The sequence below is a fragment of the Stegodyphus dumicola genome, chromosome 6 (assembly GCF_044657685.1).
Source record: "Stegodyphus dumicola isolate Sdum_Otavi_A_Nest chromosome 6, ASM4465768v1".
Classification (NCBI taxonomy): domain Eukaryota; kingdom Metazoa; phylum Arthropoda; class Arachnida; order Araneae; family Eresidae; genus Stegodyphus; species Stegodyphus dumicola.
The window spans coordinates 16,410,297-16,431,784 of NC_140773.1; the positions used below are offsets into that span (position 1 = coordinate 16,410,297).

Here is a 21,488-nt window from a genome sequence, read left to right on the forward strand (position 1 = left end):
ATTACTATTCACTAATTCCCTCTAAAATCAACATGAGAAACATAATAGATACAAACTTCATGAAAACTAACAAAATACTGGAATTCCCTCTAAAATCAACATGAGAAACATAGATACAAACTTAATGAAAACTAACAAAATACTGGAACATCTAATATACAAGAATAAATTAGCAGCTGACAGTCTTTTCTTTAAGCACCTAAATATTTCTTCAGATGGAGAGTAAGAGTAGTTCTTTTTTTATTTGTATTTGTACTGGTTAGTAATAATTAGAATATATTTTAAAACTTTCCAGCATACAAGGAAAAATTCTATAATAGATAATCAGCAAAACCAACACTGAACACTGTTTGAGAGAGAGGGAAAAAAATTAACTAACCTCCTGAATTTGTTTATCTAAACCTCCAATATCACTGTACTGTTCAGTTGGTCTTTCGTCAACTTCCATAGCTTTCACACGAGAATCATACCTAGAAAATTAACAAGAGATAAATAAAATAATCTAGTGCAATTAACAATCTCAGGTTTTTTTTTTTTTTTCTTTTAAAGAAGAAATAAACTTACTCTTGAGGTAGTGTTTCAAGAATGAGATAAGAATCTTTATTCACACCCTGAAATAAGTAATTAATAGTATTTTATATGGATACACTTATATATAAAATTTTGCAAAAACTAGCAATGGACAACATATTGCGGTAGATTAAAATATTTTTTTCCCTGAATTAATACATATCAATACACCACCTTTTAAACTCCAGTACTAACAGAAATAGACTTTCCCTTTTGAGACTTTCCGCAAACACATCTATAATTTCAAGATACATTTTTTTAAAAAATATTTAGGTATATTCTCCGAAAATCATGCATCCAATTCTTCACGGAAAAACCTAAGGGATATGTGCAATGCTCGTATCTTTTAAGGTCACTCATTGGAAGATTTGCCCTAGCTTTCAAGCAGTGGTAAACAGCATTGACAAGTGATAAAGAGAACTACTACATGTGCATTGGTTAAATGCTTGAAGGATTAAATATTCTAGCAAAGATGGTGGATTGTATTCAATGCAAATGTCTACAAGAATGCTATTACAGAGCACTTCCAATCTGAAAGAATTTGTGGAATTAGATGTTTTCTTTTTGGTAGTCATTTGAAGCAGTGATTTTGAAGTGAAAATCAAAGGTTTTAGTAAATAGCATTTGCTTTAGTTGAAATCAGTTGATCCTGTGCTTTCTGCAATAAATATGGCTCCCGTGGAAAGAAACAAATACAGTGCTGGTTCCAAATGCAAAGCCATACATTTTGTGACAGAAAATGGAAATCGTGCTGCAGCAAGGATGTTTGGTGCTGGTAAAAGATGGAATCGATAATAATTAGTTATTTACGGATCAAAATAATGATGGTGAAGATGAAACAAAATTCCATAATAAGCATTTTAAATAAGCAGTATTATTTTCGTGCATGTAAAAAAATCTTAAATTTTTTCTTTATTTTTAAGCTATCATTTAAAATTCGGCGTATAATGCACACCCGTAAATTTTGATCCAATTTTTTTGTATTAAAAGTGTGTGTTATATGCCGGAATATATGGTACATAAATTTAATACTTGCATATGTATAAACTAAAATAACTGATAAATTTTAATATATGGATAAACATTAATTTATATAATTGATCTTCCTCCTCCGACCCCCCAAAAAATTTCCTGTTTATGTTTCAACTAAAAATTTTAACAAGATTACTGTCCAAATTAAATTCCCACTATAGTTCTCATTTTCTCAAAATTTCAAAATTATGCTAACAGTATTTCTTACAACAAAAATGAAATACTGTTTTATAGAACTATTTAAACTACTGTTTTTTTTATTTAGTGGCTGAAGTATCTCCTCTTATGATAACAGAAGAAAAAAAAAAATCTAAATGCTTATTAAGAACATCAAAATGAACACTTTTTATTTTACTGTTACAATGTATGAATCAAAGTCCATACAGGCAGGCTTACCAGATGTCCCATTTTGACCAGAATCGTCTGGGTTTGATGATGCGGTCCTCGCATCGCAGCCAATTTATCATTTTGTTCTGGTTTTTTGGTAAAAGTTTAAAAAATGCTGAATATACAAGTAGAAATAGTGCAGCCTTGGTTAAAATGGAGATTTGGAAATTAAAATATATTCTCTGTTACACTCATTGTTACCAGTATTTAGGTCTAAATACTTTTAATGTTATTTTGATCTTTGCCTCAAAATTATAGCATGTGGCCTAATGAATTTAGACACTTTATTTTTTCATCCAAATGTTTCTTCACAGAATTTTTAACAGCATATAACCCTATGGGATCCAAAAAATTTTATTTCATTTTTTGGCAATTTTGTTTCAGTTAAGAGTTGACTACACTTGGAATTTACACTGGCCAAGCACTATTGCTGAGCACTACATTGGCAAAACACACATATCCTATTTCCAGTGGCGTAGCTAGGGTGGGGCAAGGGGGGACATCTGTGCCCGAGCGCAGCATCCAAGGGGCATCAAATTGATGCTAGGAAATTTTTTAATGAAATGTTTTCCATTCTTGGCACACAGAAAAGGGGTGCAAATTCTTCAGTTGTCCCTGGGCTCTGGAAACTAGCATACTTGCCAACCTATGACACTCAAAAATCAGGAGATTTTTTTTAAGAAATCAGGAGATTTTTCACAATGTTAAAAGACTTTTTAAATGATAAAAATATAGTTTTTAATAATGAATTAACTTTAAACAGTAACTAATTCTTAAATGCAAGCAACAAAAAAATACCTTACACATAAAAAACATTTTTATTACTTGCATCGTTTAAGAAAAAAAGAAAAAAAAAAAAAGACACTTTAATCAGTTTTTGTACAAATGTTATAAACAGTGGCAGATTTTGCTTTCTTTAAGAAAGAAACTTCATAATTTTGTTCCCAGCAATTGCCACGTAGGCCTGCTTTCGCTAATAAGTTTTTCTAATGTGTCATCACTAATATTAGATCTAAATTTAGTCCTTGTTTTTGCAACAACATTGAGAATCCTCTCACACTCTGCATTACTATGCGGAACTGTCAAGATGGCCAACACAATTCTAGACAGTTCACTATATTTTAAAATTCCATCAGCACCTTTCAGTTTTCCAATTAAACTCCACTGGGTGTCAATCCTAGCTGATTTTATAATTTCATCCAAGTTTTCTAATTGTAAACTGTTGTTATGCAGCTGTTGGAACTGTTTCAATTTTTCCTTCCTTTTAGAACTCCTTTCAAGATAATAATAAATATCAACAATGTGTTCATCCACATTTATTGGTAAAGAAGCTGCCCCTTTTTCAGCTGCTAAATTTAAGAGGTGACAGGTGCACTTCATAATCTGAAAATCTGAATTTTCCTCTTAAGATGCCTGCAACACCAGTTTTCCAAGTCTACCATTACTGGTGCACAATCGGCACCAAGTGCTAAGCAATTATCCAGAGGGACTGCATTTTCTTTTAAAGTTTTAATAATTAGCTGTGCTATATTACAGCCTGTCAAAAGTCCTTCTAAAGTAGGAACATAAAGTAAACTGCACTCAATTTCTGAAGACTCTGGATCAAAAAAAAAGAAACAACAATTGAATACAGCTTTGAATCGGTATTATTGCTTCCATCCGTAGAGGCAGAATGGAGCTGTTTTAATGCAATCAATAACTGAAGATTTATATTTCAAACCCATTTCTTTAACAATTGCACCTGTTTTGATTCTGGCACCTTGAGTATTTCTTAGTGATTTCACTATCGGGAAACAATTTTCTAAATAAAGCTGCAGCATGATTCGATGCATTCAGTGGCAGGTGGTCCAGTAAAAAGGCAGAGAACAGACATTCTGCATTAATAACTTTCTGGTCCTTTGTTTCCGAAGAAAAATTTAATTCTTCGTTTTTTTAAAAACAACTTATGTTATCCTTGTGTTTTTGTGTACGCACATGTTTGAGAACATCCACCCTTCCACTATGCAAAATCGAAAAATCACAACGACAGGCAGTACACATCGCAAATTTATTACATTTCCTTGAGGAAATAATGGAAGGAAAGTCAACTGTGTACAATTTTTGAAACGTACACGAGTATTTCACCTTCTCGCAGATGTAACAAAACATGATAATTTCTAAAACTAGTTCCCTAAGGCACGTGTACTCACCCAACTCAGGACAAAATGAACGAAATAACTAAAGAACATCCAAATAACAACTTGCTTTGTTCTCATTGGCTAATATATGCCAGCTGACAAGCAGTGGAGCTCGAAGCCCATTGGAGAATTGGAGAACGACGTTTCTGGATACGTATAATGCTCTCACTCACAAAGCAGAAGCTACCTAATTCGCAAGGTTTTGTTTTAGATATAATTTAGAGAAAATTCAATTGCTTTCAGACGTCCAAAATCACTTTTTTTTTTCTTTTTTCACATAGCAAAGTATTAAGCCAAGTTGCATAAAAATCGTGAGAAATTTTAAGAATAAGAATAAGTAGGGAGAAATATATTGTAAATCGGGTTGGCGAGAGAGCGGTCGAAAATTGGGAGTCTCCCGCCTAAATCGGGAGAGTTGGCATCTCTGCTCTAGCTACGCCTCTGCCCATTTCAGTTGAGTTCAAATTGCGTGTCGGCATTTGCAATTATTTTGTTTTATACATTAAATTAATCTTCAAAATGACAGAACACAAACTGTGTTTAATGCTGAATTGAAAAGGAATCATTTGCTATTGAAAAATGCTTATGTCTGTACTAAAGTGAAATGTGAACTGTGCTTTTTTAATACTTAGTAGCTCGCAGTGAGTGTATGGACATTACAGATCACCCGAAATACACAAAACATATGGAAAGCCTAGCCAGCAGCAGAAATTTTCTTTAAACATAGTGATTTAAGTGTTGAAATTCTTAATAGGAGCTAAAGAAGCAACTTTTGCAATCCATGCTGCTATTCACAATTTCAGCTTTAAATCAGCTGCTTGTTCATCTAAATCAATTTTAAAGTTCTTTGAAACACATCTTAGGTTAGCCAAACAAAATGTGAAGCTGTTGTTACTGTGATTGAGCCACTGTTATTTCTGCCACTTTCCAAAGATTTAATTAAAACAAATTTTGTGACGTTATCAAGAGAGTTTTCTAACAAAAAAAGAAATTAAAACAAATTTTGTGACGTTATCAAGAGAGTTTTCTAGCAGAAAAGAAATTAAAACAATGTCAATTGTTGCCTGGTATCTGATACACTACATTAGCGAAACTTCTAAAACTTTCAATCAATTGCCAGTGAAACTGCAGAAACACTGACTGCGAAACATTTAATATCATTAGTGGCAGTTACAAAAGCCCCTCCCCAGCCCCCCAAAAAATCAGATTTTAAGATAATTGCAATATCAATTTTGGAGGTGTTAAACTTAGAGAAGAAAACAATATTTACAATAGATTGAAGAAGGAACTAGGAAGAAATATTGTAGAGTTTTATTAATTTGCAGATGTAGAATATAAAAGACTCTTCAACATGACAAACTGATTTTCTTTTAATACTTCCACCTATTGACAGAATACTTGAAATTTATAAAGGACAGAAATCTTACTTTATTTCATAACAACACTACACAGTAATGATAAAACAGCTTTTTTTTAAAAATAATAATAATGATTGTGACAAAATGGGGTTTAAGGAAGCTCAACTTATTTAACAAAGCTATTTTGATTATGGAAAGTATAAAAGCATGAGCAGCTGATATTATCAGTGAAACTGGAAAATTAAAAATAAACCTTGGCTGAAAGGACTAACAACAAATTGATACCTCACACAGAAAAAAGGAGAGGAATTTTTAAAATACTAGAAATAATGGAATTATAAACATTGCATTGCATAAAATGAGTTAATAAACATTGCATAATTGCTTTTTAATGTGCAAAAGTGTGCTCAGCAAATGCAAAAATAATAAAAAAGTTAAAGAACCTCCCTGATTTGATAGACTATAGGGTACTTTTCCATTTTGCCAGCGCAGGTGATAAAGTCACCAATAATGGTACAACCTATGCCAAACGGAATATCCTCACTGGTAACCTTTTATGCCTCATTTTCCAAACAAGTAGCAGCTATTTCTTATCAGATTGGTTGTTTCTTTCAATACTGGCATACAATTACATAGAATTTTTACCAGATAGTTCAATTTTATACCCTAAGCCCATTTGCAGTAATCAAGTCAATTAGGATGCAATTGCACCACTCAACCGAAGGCAAAAATATAGAAAAGGCAAAATTAAGGGTTAAATTCATCAATTTTAATGAGAATGCACTAGTGAAGTAAAGCACTGCGGTTTTACATAATTTCTGAGTAAGCTATTCGTACAAATTGAAATAATTCTTGCATTTAAACTTGTATTCCAAATTAAGATTTAACTTGAAATTTATGTAGATATTTACTGAGATTTTTGTAGCAGTGAGATGAGATTACTTGTGGTCATGTGATATGAACCGGCGAATCAGGATGTTGAACCATGAAAGCATAGTAAATTCTTAAATTGATGCCTTTTTACAAATTTATTGCCTTTTTACAAAATTTTAAACGATATTAAAATGTTTATGCCTTCAAAATAAAAAATTCTTACAACTAACATTTGATAACATTTTTTATGTGTATACTGTATGTTGTTACCAATAAAGTCTGCCTGGTAAGATTTGTGCAGGCGAAACGGAAAAGCACCAACTATAGTATGTATAATATAAACATGTTAAAAAAAATCAAATGACTCTTTTTATTATTACATTCACTTTCTTTCAATATTATGGAAGTGAACCTATAATAACTTGAAATAAGCCTGCATTAAAAATTTAGCACAGTTATTACAGAAATGTTAAATATTTTATTGGCATGTCTAAATCAGTTCAATTCATAATAAAACTTGGTTAACAGTAATAAGATTAATGACTTCAATGCAATTCAATACTTAAATAAATAATGCTGTATTTTTCTAATTCTTCTACATATTTTAGTCTTCCATAGCCTTCTTTTTAGTTTAACATATAATTCTTAGTGAATTCTTGCAATTAATCAAAATAACAAACAACTAAACTTTTCATAAACTGCTAAGATTAAGTAAGACATGTGGAATGTTACAAATCTATGGAAAAAAAATATTGTTGCACCTGAATTCTTGGGGGGGGGGGGGAGGGGAATACAAAAAAGAAATAACTCTATACTTACAACTAAGTCTGCTGGCTTTAACTTTTCAGCATCTATCAAACCAATAACTGGTAGAAAATATGTCTGAAAACAAAGAAACATGAAATTAATTTACAAAATAAAAAATAAATTAAAAAAAAAAAAACAAGAAGTTAAATATTTTAATTCAAACATAGCTATTCTTAAAGAATTTTAAGTTAAAAATGGATTTTGGCGGTAATCAAAATATAATTCATAGAGAATATGATTTTCTTAAAATGTTTAGGTTCACATTTTATTACACCTCGAATTTCAACACAAAATGATCATTAAAAATCATACTCATGTCAAGAAAAAATTATACATGGTGTAGCTTCTCTGAAACTCACTTAGAATATTTTATGATTTTCAGTACAATGAAAATTTGCTTGCAAAATTTTCATTGTATAAATATTCTTTGATCAGACATTATTTAGTTTTGCAATAAGCTACTATATTAATGTTCCAGTTTATTTTTGCATTCCACTGTTCCATTATTGATTACTATTACCTTTTAGTTATCTCCTACATTGCTTTACCATACTACATCTTGCTTATTTAAGGTTCTTACAGAAATTTAAGCTATCTTAGTAATCAAAGTGAATAATAAATATTCATTGGAAAACTAAAATAAAATCTTGATACAATTTAGAAAAAAACTTTTTACCTAAACTTGAATTCTACTCGTTTGATACTAATCTACTGCATTCACCACAGTGCTATTGGAATAACATGACTTAGCTTAAGTACAATAATGGCCTTAGCTTAAGTATAATAATGACTTAGCTTAAGTAATAATGGTGATAGGATTTCCTACAACATTGCAATCACTTGACCAGAAAAATGCATGGCAGTCAATTAGTAATGTGAAGTGCTTAAAAAGTTACAGAAAACAGCTTAAAACAGCTTTGTTAGCATCATTTAAAAAGAAAATGAAAGGTCAGCTTTTAAACCTGAGGAAGTTTCAAGACATTAAAAAGATTTTGGAATTTAAGAATACTAGACATAAAATCATTTAAAAAAATTGAATGATATGAAAAAATTCCCCTAGATCAAAATATTACACATTTTTAAGCTCCATAAAATACTAAGCATTTTCCTTTAAACTCTCTGTTCTCTTTATTGGGAGAACAAAGATTTCCTATGAAACCAAACTCTTGGAATGTTAAAACATCATTGTGTGTATCAACACAATTTGCTACTAAGCCTAACAGGCAAAAATATTTTTATCAAAATATTTGTACTTTTGCACATATTATTTAAATGCTATTTTTTATCATAAACAGAAAATCCTATTATTTATAATTAAAACAAAAATTTTGGTAATTTGGTATTACTACAACCACCTTGGAAGTCGCCAAATTTCCAGAAGTCGGCAAAATGTGGCAACCACGTGCATAAAAATGCTTCAAGTAACCATATCAATAACTGTAAGTTTGAATAAGCAACATCACCATTTTCATACATGCTGTTTTGATTACATTAGAAGCTAAAGGCAAATTACAATATTTTTGTCTCCAGCTGAATTTGAAATACACACTTGGGAGATTTGCCTGTAAACGTTAGAAAGTTCTGTGGAATTTTTGCAGGGATATAATATTTTGCCGCACAGTTAGGCATGTTCAAATTCACATTTGATATGATGTATTTTAGAAAAGAACCTTTTTTTGGAAATGCAAGATGAAACAGTGTAACGAAACACATCGTCATTTAAAGCGGTAATTGGTTTGAGAGTAGTCATCTGCCACTTACTACAGCAGTGAGATTTATATACTGCTAGAAGTAAAGAATTAATGGTAAGACTATGATGGTAGACTAGAATAATTACATGCAGGAGATACCATTTGTAAATAATTTTAGAAATTATTTTATATAGGCTCAGTATCTAATCCCAATAATCAATCATAATAATACTCAGTAATATTTCAGCAAATTTTGAAGTAAAAGGAACCTTGCACATCAGTTTTACGAATTTTTCTCATGACTCCAAAATCAACATTAGATATCGAAAAAAAAAAAAAAAAAAATTATAACAAAAACTGTTAACTTACCTGCCTAGTAGATGTCTTGATCACAGCACATTTTCCTTTCCGTTGCGAATCTAGATCAACATTTGCTCCATCTTCTTCCCCGAGCTCTTGCGGGTCAACATCTAAAAGCTTCAGGAAAAATGATATAGAAATGACAGCTTAATTGACAGGAAGATAACAGTATTATGGTTATTTTTATTAGATTTTTATATGGATTTCTTTTTCTCTTTCCTTTTTAAGAAGTTGAGAAATATGAAACAGTTCTCATATAATGCAGAATAACTATGGAATGTTTACTCCAACAAAAGATACTACTGCATGTAACAAAATGGGAAGATTAAACTTTTTAAGAATCACTACACAGTTATAAAATCAAAATGATATGAGATTTGACCCAACCAAAAATTAAAAAGAACCCACCTTTATGCTTCCACCATCAAATATACTGGGCATAAAGCTCCAGTGTTATCAGGTTTCAATATCACTCTGACATTTGGCAATGGCTGAGTTAATGTTTAGCTTATACACTGAAGACAGAGTTCGTACACATTTCTGCACATGGAAATTAAGTACTTTTAAGGACTTTTAAGGACCATTAATGACAAAAATTAAGGACCTATGCGCAAATGGGAACTGAATAAATTCAATTGAAGATATTAATCTATGCCTGAATTTCACTTTTGTAATACCATCCTAAAAATAAAATAGATCCCTAAGCATTACTACTAAACATGAATTAATTAACATAATTGTTAATAAGTTTGAGAATAAAAAAAAAACTTTATGCAATTTATCAAGTAGCATTAAATATTTTACACTTATGATAGTTGGTCATATTTGAAAGAAGTTAAGTGAAATTTACGTTTTACTAACAATTAGCGTTATGTTGATTTTTTTTATGTCTCATTTTGTCACATACTTGGTCAGTCTAGAGGTTTAGTAAATAAGCAGGTAGAATTTTATGTCAAACTGCATAGTTTAAAATACGAAGTAAGATCATAATCAGCATGATTTATAACAAAAGACTGAATGTTGTCACCACTGCTGCTTGTCTAGAGAGAGACCTGCTGATTAGAACAAACATTAAAAGCCTGATGTAGGCGAGGTTGACAAGTGTTGAAAGTTAGTCAGGCTCTGTTTGATGCAGTTGGTGTCGTAGCTTCGTGTACAGTTCCAGGGGTTGTAACCCAGTTAATATATTTTAAGGTTCCAATATGCCATTAAAGCACCAGATGTGATATGTCAGTAGATGCATTAGAATATGTTTTACTTGAATTTTTACATTTTTTTATTTTATCTTGTGACCACAGTGAGTATTAATGAAAGGCAATAACTCACTTTTATATGTAGAGATAATTTTTAAGGATAAGCAGTTGGTTATAAATAATTAAATTAGGTAGTTTGATAACCTTAGTCATTATGGATTTACACGACCACTATTAAATTTTATTTTTTAACAATATTTGTTAAAAAAAAGCCCTATTAAAATCAAAATCTAATAAAATTTCACAGTTTAAAATACATGTAATTTATGACACAGATTTTTAAACGATATTAAGATAATTACGCATTGAAACCTCGAAAACATTTATGTTTTGTAACGTTTATATCGATTTCCTTTTCTTTTAAGCATCTTTTCTAACAATTAGAGATTTGTCTCTCTTTGCAAACCAATGCTCTCGCTAGTTTCTGCATGCTTCATCTCCTAACTTGTCAACTTCTCCATAATGTACCAATGAGGGTTTAATTGATCGGGTAAAAGTTAAATAGTCCAAAACCCCCGACAGACATGAAGCATATTATCACTATGTCTAAAATTAACTAAAATATCAGACAAAGGTTTAAATAAGACTCTTATTTAAAAAGAACTTAGAACAAACATAAAAGCATGTTCTGATGCTAACAAAATCAATTACAGCTCACGGTGATGTAATTAAACAAGAACAGTCAAATTCAAACTAATAATGTGGACTAGTTGTCAAAGATTATACAATTTAATTTTAATTTAATCTGACTCAATAACTCTCTCATATGAGAAAATAGAAACAGGAAATTATAGTAATGGTTGAAATCATAAACAATTGGGTAATTTACATAATAATAACTGCACATATCTTTGAAGAATAATTTATTTTACATCAGAGATGTCAAACTCATAGGTACACTTGGGCCAAACAAACAAAGTTTAACTTTAGGCGGGCCGCATGCAATATTTCTTCAAAAATATTCTAACAATATCCCAAAATATCAAACGTTTAGCAAAAATCAATTCAAAACAGAGAAACTAATTCTATCTCACAGCGGAATCGCTACAAATCAATCACAGCATTAAGTAAACAAACAGTTCACTAGAACTACACCTACTACTGAGATGAGTTGTTTGTTCTCGGCTTTTATAAGCTTTATAATTAATTTCTCGAATATACTGGAAACATCTATAAATATCCGGATTTTTGAGGATGGCAACAGAAATTACGAGATATTTATTTATTAGGTATTAAATGCACGCACTGTTCTATTTTTAACCTTCCAACGCAGCTGTCTTTTCAAAAATCGTCTGCGTTGCTAAGGCAACATGAAGCAAATCTAATTACAATTCTAAATAAAAAAAACTAACTAACTAAATAACTATGAAATCCGTAACAATATGAATTAAGTAATAATTAATAATAAAGCAAAGTGCATGCACATGCATGCACCAATATATCGTACAAAACTATGATTGGAAAACTGAGACCATGAGTTCAGCCACATTCGGCTATCGGGGGATGCGTACAAGCTCTGAGTGCACGTGTCACACAAAAGCCGAAGGTAGCTGAACGCAAGCTAATCACACGCATTTGTAATTTAAGTAGTGTGTGTGTCAGCTCGCTGTGAGTAATCTAACAACACTGAATAAATTATCGTTAATTACTTAGCAGTAAACATTTCATTTTTTTCTTCATTGATATGTTATTTTATTATTATATATTATTATTTGCCGATATATTGGCCGGGCTGCAAAAATATTTGTTGTGGGCCGCGGGCCACGAGTTTGACATCCTTGCTTTACATACTCAGTTTCTTTTTTCAACACGTTTCCTTTTCATTTTAGAATTTTTGGATTTAATTAAGAATTTGTTTTTCTAAAAAACAGTAAATGGTAAATGCATTTAGAATGTACAGAAAAATCGGTTAATTTTTCTTCTTTAGTTATATGAACATTCAGAAACAATATGAAATATACATAGTAAAGGCCAGTTACAGAGCTGATGTGGCAGAATTTCTGGAATTTAGTGACACACCGAACAACAAAATGTAGAAATGGCAAAAGAATTTAGAGCAAGCATTGGAAGCAGAATTTAGAAAGGCAATAGGCAGCAGAATTTAGGATCCACAGAGATTGCATCAGGTGGGAAAATGCCTAGTGCCAGTTATGTGTATGATGCAATAAGAAATATTAGATGAATCTTTTAAATTGTAAGTTTTCAATTTCTTTATTAATAAAAAAAAGTCCTTTTTTATAATGCCTGCCCATTTAATAAGATCAGAAGCATTTTTGACATTTTCCATGCTTCTGTCTAGTGAAAAGTAGATAAAATAAAGAGAAGGTAAACATGTTAAGATTCTAGTATAAGAAGTAATACATTCAAATATTATGTTTTCATTGTTCTTCCAGATGTTCTCCAAAAATTAAGAAATTCATTGCAAACTTTCTGTAAAATACATCCAGTACGTGTTGATACCATGGATACATTTTTCATTTTGTCACATATTTCTCGAATCTTCTAGAATCGTGGGTCTATAAATCTTGCCTTCAAATCCTTCTAAACTTCCCAAGCTGTAATGTCTAAAATCCTAAAGAAAAATTATCCCTACCAATTCTGTAACAGCAAAGAGGCCAGAAATATTTTGAAAATAAAAAAGAAGGAAAAAAAGTGTAAAATTAATTTTATAGAGAAAACTCATGCATATTTTGAGAATTTTGAATACTCTGACTGAGACAATTACATGGGAAAAACGCTTACTTTGAAAAATATTAAAAAGAAGACATTTTTAATTAATTACATAGCTAATTTTGCTTTTGCTAAGAGCTGTTTCATAAATTGTGCTTTATAGCATTATACCTTGTTTATTTTTCAGATTTAAAATAGTGTATAAATTGCCAAAATGAAACTTTATAATATGACAGCAAAAAATAAAAATATTTTATTTTAATGTTATTTTCGAAATATAATTTTAATATATTACCATTATTTTAATAAAAATTATCAATGTTAAGATGTTTTTAAAAAAAATCATCGAAAAATTCTCATATTCTGGAATTAAAACGTTTCTATAAAAACTAATCTAAAAGTCGCCAAATTTAGAACCGCTTAATAAAAGAATTCACATCCCCAAAAGCGAAAAGTTGTTTAAGAGCTCTTTACTAGAAAAAATGAATCTCGAAATGCTTATGTTTCAGTTCTTGCTTAGAAACTCGAGTATCCCATCATTCATATTAGAAATAGAAACAAATTAGAACTCATGAACCCATTCAAAAGATAACCATATATACGGCAGTGAATCGCCAAAAATATTCCTCAAAATGCTAATTCACACTCAAAATGACAGGCGTAAAAACAGACAAAAATTTCAGATGATTAAAATTAAGGACCTTCTGCTGATTTTGGCCAAAATTAAGGACTTTTAAGGACTAAAAATCGATTCCAAAAAATCTAAGGACTTTTAAGGACTCTTAAGGACCGTACGAACCCTGTGAAGAGCAAATGAATTAGGAATATCTGTCTAGTAGCTTGTAGCATTACCTTTCACCATGAAGACAGCTGCAATTCATCTTGGCATGGACTTGATAAGACACTGTAAGTGATGGGAAGCCATACATATCCACGACTCCTGAACAACCTCCCGCAATTCATGAAGATTAGATGGAAGGTGGTCGGAGCCTTGAACATCTCTTTCAATTGCATCCCAAATGTACTCGATTGGATTCAGGTCAAGTAAGCTTGATGGCAAGGAAAGCACATACAGGTCTGTGGAATGTTCATCCAACCATTTATATAATTTGAAAGCGATGTCCTGGTGTATTGTCTTGTTGAAAGATAATCTCTGTTGCGGGCTGTCAAAAACAAACATATGGGAGCAGCTGGTCATCAAGCATATCCCAGTAATGTTCACCTATAATAGATATCACATATGCCAGCGGTCCCATTTCAGTCCATGTGAACACTCCCCAGACAAGAATGCCATTTCCACCAGTTTGAAGAGCCCCTGCTGGCAGGAAGGTTCCATTGCTTCATATGGTTTTATGCCATACATGTACTCTGCCATCGGCATATACCAAAGCAAATCTATACTCATCACTCCAAGGAACACTTTTTCGCATGTCAACGGTCCACTGGCAATGTTCCCATGCCCATCCATGCTAATCATTGTGCTACATTTTGTGCAGTCAGCAGAGGGACAGTCCTAGGATGTTGACTCCTGTATACCATTGAGAGGAGATGGTTTTTTATGTTGTGGCAACTTACACATTGCTGTGCACCACTGTTAAATTGGCAGATGATCTGTTGCACTGCAGCCCATTTATCTGCTGTTACTAATGCGGGCTAGCCGATGGCTACTCAGTCATCCACACAATGATGCGTCCATTGGCCCTGACAGGGATGATTTTACTGGAATCAACGCACTTACCATAATCCGAAGATTCACCCTAATTTCTAACATATAAATATTTTGGCGATTATTTTTGCTTTGAATTTTTTGCCAAATCACTAGCTTTTGGCGATATCTGAATTTGGTCCCAATAACAAAACAGTACCAAGATGTGTATGCATGTATGTGTACGTACACACATGCATACAAACACGTTTCTGAATCCAGTCCCGATAACAAAACAGCATAAATTTATATGATACTTTCCGACTGACTGCAACGAAAACATATTCATGAGGCAATGCTGTAAGTCACCAAAATAGTTATATGGCAACTTAGGATGTCAGAAAAAAGTATCTGTGTGACAATCCATATGGGTGAGTAGCACCTGCCTCTGAATTTGCACTTTTGAAATTCAATGACCATTTTTCTGATTAGTTTTTCTTTTTGCATTGAGTGTGTTTGTTTTTCTTGTAATGAGTCGTAATAGGACTGTGAAGTTTGCCAGCAGATGAAAAAGAAAGTATTGCATTTCTTCAGAAAAATGGCATATTGCCTAGCAACAGAGAATGTAAAAATTCTCATTCTATAAAGTTACCCTATAAATTCTTTAAACAACCAAATTTTATGAAAATGGCAATGTGAAAAATTGCATGCAAAATGTTAGAATATGGGTCAAAAACCGGTATAAAGATTGCCATATGTCATTTACAATAACTATTCATTCCTGTCGGCCAGTGCACAATGCCAACATTGTGAAATTCTCCCTCTCTCTTTAACCCTTTGAGTGTTGTGACCGGCTTTATCTGGTCATCAGAAGTTCAGCTACTTGGCATATATTAGCTTATAATTTAAGACATTTTGCTTTCTTATTTTCTTTAATAATGTAAATATCATCTTAATGAATGTAAGCTTATGAAAATAGAGACTAAAATAAATAATTATACAAACTCAATTAATAATAAATGCTATTTTAAATACCGGTCTTCATGACGGACCTAAAATCCTGCGGCGCTCAAAGGGTTAAAAAAGAAAAAGCAATAACAGATTGTGGAACACACATATAGAACAAAAGCACAAAAAAATTACAGAAAATGTTTTTCCAAGAAAAATGACCGATTCAATTTCTTACCAATGTTTCTCCCCTTTTAATTTTATTGTTGACGCTCTTTTATGGAATTCTTATGTGCCACCATTTGGAAAATAGCTCTTGCTTTTAGCATATTACCTCAGCACAAATTTAGCTATGAACGAGTTCACAAATACTCTTCAGAATCACTGAGTTTGCGAATTTTTAGTGGGGCTGTAGATGATCAGGATGTACGGTTTATATTTCACTTAAAAAATATTCAACTTAACCACTTCCGAAAAAAATTCATGTTAAAGCATTTGCTACATATTCCTAAAGATATAAAACAAGATAACTACATTTTTATGGAACTCTAAACAAAGAATTTGAAGAAAACACTGAAAGGTTAAAACTAATCTTAAGTTCCTAGCAATTAACACGTCGACTGCCACACACATTTTACATAATTTGCCCAAGGTGACAACATAAATTTATTATGTGATGTATATTATGTTGAAATATTATCTACAGAGATAAGGTGAGTTATATAATCGTGCTTAACACATTTTTCGTGGTTGGGAAGGGGCTCACTTCCCTGACGCACTGCAGACCATTCGAGGAATTTATTATTCAAATTTTTGTGATTTATTATTCTTCAGACCATTATGGTAACAAGGGTATTATTTAAAAACAGTATTGATTTTTACTCTTATTATGTACTCCTACTATTGGTTACATCACCAGTCACCCCCACTGTCAACGTAGGGGAAATGCCAATTTTAACACACAATGATTGATCAAGCGTTATTTACATCATCATCAACTTGCATGTTAAAAACTACCTTTCTTTGGACTTAAATTCAATAAAATGAAGTTCAGAATGCCTTAAATGATAACAGATTTCAGGTTTTGCTTTGTTTCTAAAGATTAATTAACCATGTTAACAATATATACTAAGTTTTCCATATTGATATTTATACAAAACAGTAATTTTAATTTTTCAGATTAGTTAAATACTAAAATACAAAAGGTTTTGGATTAACTTCTATCACAAAAGTATAAAATTTTAAGTGCATTTTCATAATTATTAACTTTTAATTTTTATGGAGTTGTTTAAAATGAATAATTGGTAAAAACTTACTTCTATAACATTTGATACCAAATATGGAAGGGTCTTATTAACTTTAATTTTTTCATTATTTTCCTTGATCTTCTCTTTCTGAGCTTGAAGTTCATGAGAAATCCTCATAACTTCACTTTTCATTATCTAGGGAGATAAGTAAAATAATGTAAATACATTATGAAGAATTACTGTGTCCTTTCACATTAAATAAAACCATAAAATTAAATTAAAAATTAATCTTTAAGACAGATAACACTACTGAAAATATAATATTTAAGATTTTAAAATGTGAAAATTACTTTTATCTCATTATCCATGAGTCTGGTTCGGCTAATGATTTCATCTGTAGACATTCGTAAAACTTCTTCTGCAACTGCATCTTGTTGCTATAAATTAATTAAATTTATTAAAATAAATATGACTTAATAACAACTTTTATTTGAAAATTAATTAAGTTTGATTATGATTCTAATGCATTAAATACCAGACTGAGACTTTCATAGCATGCTGGTGTAACCACAGCTTGTGGGAAAAAATGACATTTAAAATCTGCATTACCTCACAAAATAGAATATACGTAGCGTATTCGGAAACTAGGTACCGTTTCATTCTAGTGCCTTCGCAGCGCTGTGGTAGGCGTCCCGCACATGCGCACTAGGGTTTCTTGTTCACTGACTTTCAATTGTCGCCATTTTGGTTGCTCTATGTTGTGTTTTCAGTTTGCTGTGCACATTCAAAATATTTAAGACAATTAGTTCTCCCGCTGACTGTAAGATTAGTGCCGTGATTAAATTTCTGAACGCGAGCAATGTTAAACCGGCCGAAATTTATCGTCAAGTGACAAAAGTTTACGGTGAATACGCGATAAGTGATGGAATGGTGAGAAAGTGGGTAAGAATGTTTAATGCAGTTCGAACAAATGTCCACGCCAAGGCTCATAGTGGTCGGCCTTCTGTTATCACCAATGATTTGGTAAGGAAAGTTGATGAAGCAATTCATGAGAACAGACGCATCACAATGGCAATTCTTTCAGAGGCATTTCCACAAATTTCACGTACTGTTTTGTTCGAAATTGTGTCTGACCGCTTGAATTATCGCAAACTGTGTTCCCGAAGGGTTCCAAAAATGCTCACTGATGTTCACAAAACAAAGCGATTTGGTAGTGCCCTGACATTTCTCACGCGGTACAGTGATGAGGAAGAAAACTTTTTAAACCAAATTGTGACAGGTGATGAAACTTGGGTGTGTCATTTCACACCAGAATCGAAACAACAATCGGTGGAGTGGAGACACACTCATTCTCCGAAAAAACAAAAGTTCAAAGTGACAATGTCATCACAAAAAATCATGTGCACTGTCTTCTGGGATAGGAAAGGCATTTTGCTTACTGAATTTCTTCCCAGAGGTGAAACCATTAATGCGGCACGATATTGTGAGACTTTAACAAAACTAAGGCGTGCCATTCAAAACAAACGAAGAGCAATGCTCAGTAAAGGAATTGTGTTGCTCCATGACAATGCTCGGCCCCATACTGCTGGTGTCACTCAATCGTTAATTCGACAGTTTCATTGGGAGCAGTTCGATCACCCGCCATACAGCCCGGACTTGGTGCCGTCCGACTATCACTTGTTCCTGCACATGAAGCGCGAGCTTGGTGGCAAGCGCTTTGGATCTGACGATGACACGAAAAATGCTGTGGAGTCGTGGTTATCGAAACTGGCGGGAAGTTTCTTTGACGATGGCATACAAAAACTGGTCACCCGCTATGACAAGTGTTTGATCATTGGCGGAAACTATGATGAAAAATAGTTTAAGACATGTATTTTCATGTAAAAATAAAATTGGATTCGAAAAAATTGTTTTACCATTTTTTTTTTTTTTTTTAAACGGTACTTAGTTTCCGAATACACCTCGTATTTGGGAGAAGGGAAAGATTTCATGTGCTTTCTTGAAATCATTAAGAATGTGTGATCATCTAAATAAACTACAGCAATTCAGGCAAAATATACAAATTTTAATATAATCTTATAAAAAAATTAAATGCTACAAATGCAGCTATTAGTATAGATTAATTAACTTTTATTAGTTAAATTCATTTTTTGGCCAATGTAACAAAAGTGTAAAAACAGCAGATTCAATAAAATCCGAACATGCGGAAATGTTACTAAATGCTATAAAAGGCATGAAATAAAATAACTTTTTCAGTATCAATACATATTATTATTCATTACTTTTTATTGTGATTTTTTACCTTGTTTATTTAACTTTCACACTCATCTAATCCTATTCTGGCACATATTCAAAAATACAGTACCTCACATTTGTACCAATTCAACTTGAAATTTATTTACATAGATCTTACAGTGAATATGAAACTTAAATTTCAGGTTTTTTCCTAATATATTATTTTTCTCTACTTTACATCTTGCTTTTTGCAAAATAAATATCATCAAAATATGCCCTGTATTAAATTCATTTATTCAGAAAATGTTAATCGGTAACTCATATTAATAACACAGACATTCAATTTTTATTGAGATATTTTGGAAGACCATATTTCTTTGAATAATTTTTTATTAAATGAAAATAACACAAAAATTATCATCTGGATTTGGAAATTATAACTTACTTAGTTTCATATCTGAAGTGAACATGGTAAAATGCTATAAACTAATTTAATTATTAATCATTTTTAAAAATAACAAAAATATTAAAAATATTAAAAAAAATTCTTGACGTAAAGTATTTAACTACATCTTGATGCTATAAAATGACAGCAAACGTGTAGAGCTACTGATAATGCACAAAGTCTAGATCACATTTCAAGCTAAAACCAAGAAATCGGAGATTTATACTATAGAAAAACAAATAACATTAAAAACTTAGTGATGTAAAAATTGCAGCAGATTTAGTAGAATGGTTTAAAGTTAATCCTGAAGCTATTAGACAAGTCATTACAAAACACGGAATGAGGAAGATATTCTTCATCGGAAAGAAAACTAGGAAAATATGTCTGGCATTCACAAAAATCTGCAGTAAGCAAAGATTTATCATACTGCAGACAAAACAAAATTTAAGGTATTCTTCTGTTATTGGGGCTGGATTCAGAAATATATGTTCAGACGTTTCCATTCATATATGCATGCATTTACAGACATATACATACATACAATTTCTGAATCTGATCCCGATAAGAGTACCAAACTTAATATATTTGGGATTAATAAATGAATTACCTGTGTGACAAAAGCTGAATGACTAATTGTATATGAAAAACCTACAGCTAAGCATGGGACTGGAGACATAACTGTTTAAGGATGTTTCAATACCTCTAGGATAGGATATTTTGTTCTGATCATGGTTCTGGAATTTGTTCACAGAAATCATTTGCCCAAATTGTTCATGAGAGTAATTTTTAGTGAATGGTAGAGATTTTCATTTCCAAGAGTTTGCTATTTGGTGGAGTTGTCATTGAGGTGGTTGAAAATTTCAATGTTTAAGTAAAGTACTTGTTCCTTAAAAATGAAAATTTTCTTAATGAAAATCTGAAAGCATCTGCTAGAAAACTTGGAAAGCCAAATACAATCAAATGGTATCAGGATAACAATCCTTAATACACGACCCAAAATTTTCACTTGCATTGTCCTGAAGTTATCAAATCTTGAATTCTATCAGACATATATACAGTTAGATGAAGAAATGAATAAGGAAACATGATATTTCTTCGAAAGCTCTTTGAAAAGAAATTTGTGGAAAGAAATGGTTAAAAAACTGAAAATTTTTACACGAAAAAAATTTATTGAATCCATGCTAACGAGAATGAAGAGCATAATTTTAACTAAAGAATATTCATACACTTACTGATTACCCTAAACAAACTGTTTTAAGTGCCTAATTGTTTACGTAATTCATTTTCAGAACTTTTTAAATAAACTCTTTTATTATTATTATTTTTTAAATGAAAGCATTTTAAACAACTTTTTTTCAAAACAAATGTGAGCCTCTGTATAAGCAACTTAATCAAAATTGCAAAGTCATTCACGAAATTTATATTGCGATCTATACATCAATTTGCTAATAACTTCATAATAATTACAGTAGAAACTTAAGTACGCTTTTTTAATTGTAAGTGATGTTTTATTAATAATTTTAAAAGGAAAAATACTTCATTTTCTTCCATCGGAACGCTAGCCGCCGTCGTAGCCATGTTTATTAATTTCAAGAAATGATGATGCCAAACGCACAAAAATTCAATGAATTTTTTTTTATTTGGCAACAATTTTCTCAGTTTTGCTCTGTAAACAGTTAATTTTAATTTAAAATTACTCAGAGAATTTAAAAACTATCCAGAAAATTAACAGTGGATAGCTGTCAATAATTATGCAACAAAACTTTACACATACTGCATGTAAAGAGAAA

At 31.5% G+C, this 21,488-nt stretch overlaps 1 protein-coding gene across 1 annotated transcript in view; it reads right to left on the reverse strand.

Annotated features, from left to right (window-relative positions):
- Rpt5 (26S proteasome regulatory subunit Rpt5) overlaps window positions 1–21,301 on the reverse strand; it is a 40,186-nt gene extending 18,885 nt beyond the window's left edge. Inside the window, exons 1-7 of the mRNA XM_035378166.2 lie at window positions 21,235–21,301; window positions 17,369–17,455; window positions 17,088–17,213; window positions 9,265–9,372; window positions 7,217–7,279; window positions 565–611; window positions 380–470 (exon numbers count right to left, since the gene is read on the reverse strand). Coding sequence (XP_035234057.1) covers window positions 380–470; window positions 565–611; window positions 7,217–7,279; window positions 9,265–9,372; window positions 17,088–17,213; window positions 17,369–17,455; window positions 21,235–21,276 — 564 coding nt within the window. The 5' untranslated portion in view covers window positions 21,277–21,301. The remainder of the gene's footprint in view (window positions 1–379; window positions 471–564; window positions 612–7,216; window positions 7,280–9,264; window positions 9,373–17,087; window positions 17,214–17,368; window positions 17,456–21,234) is intronic.
- Between the last annotated feature and the right edge of the window lie 187 nt (window positions 21,302–21,488).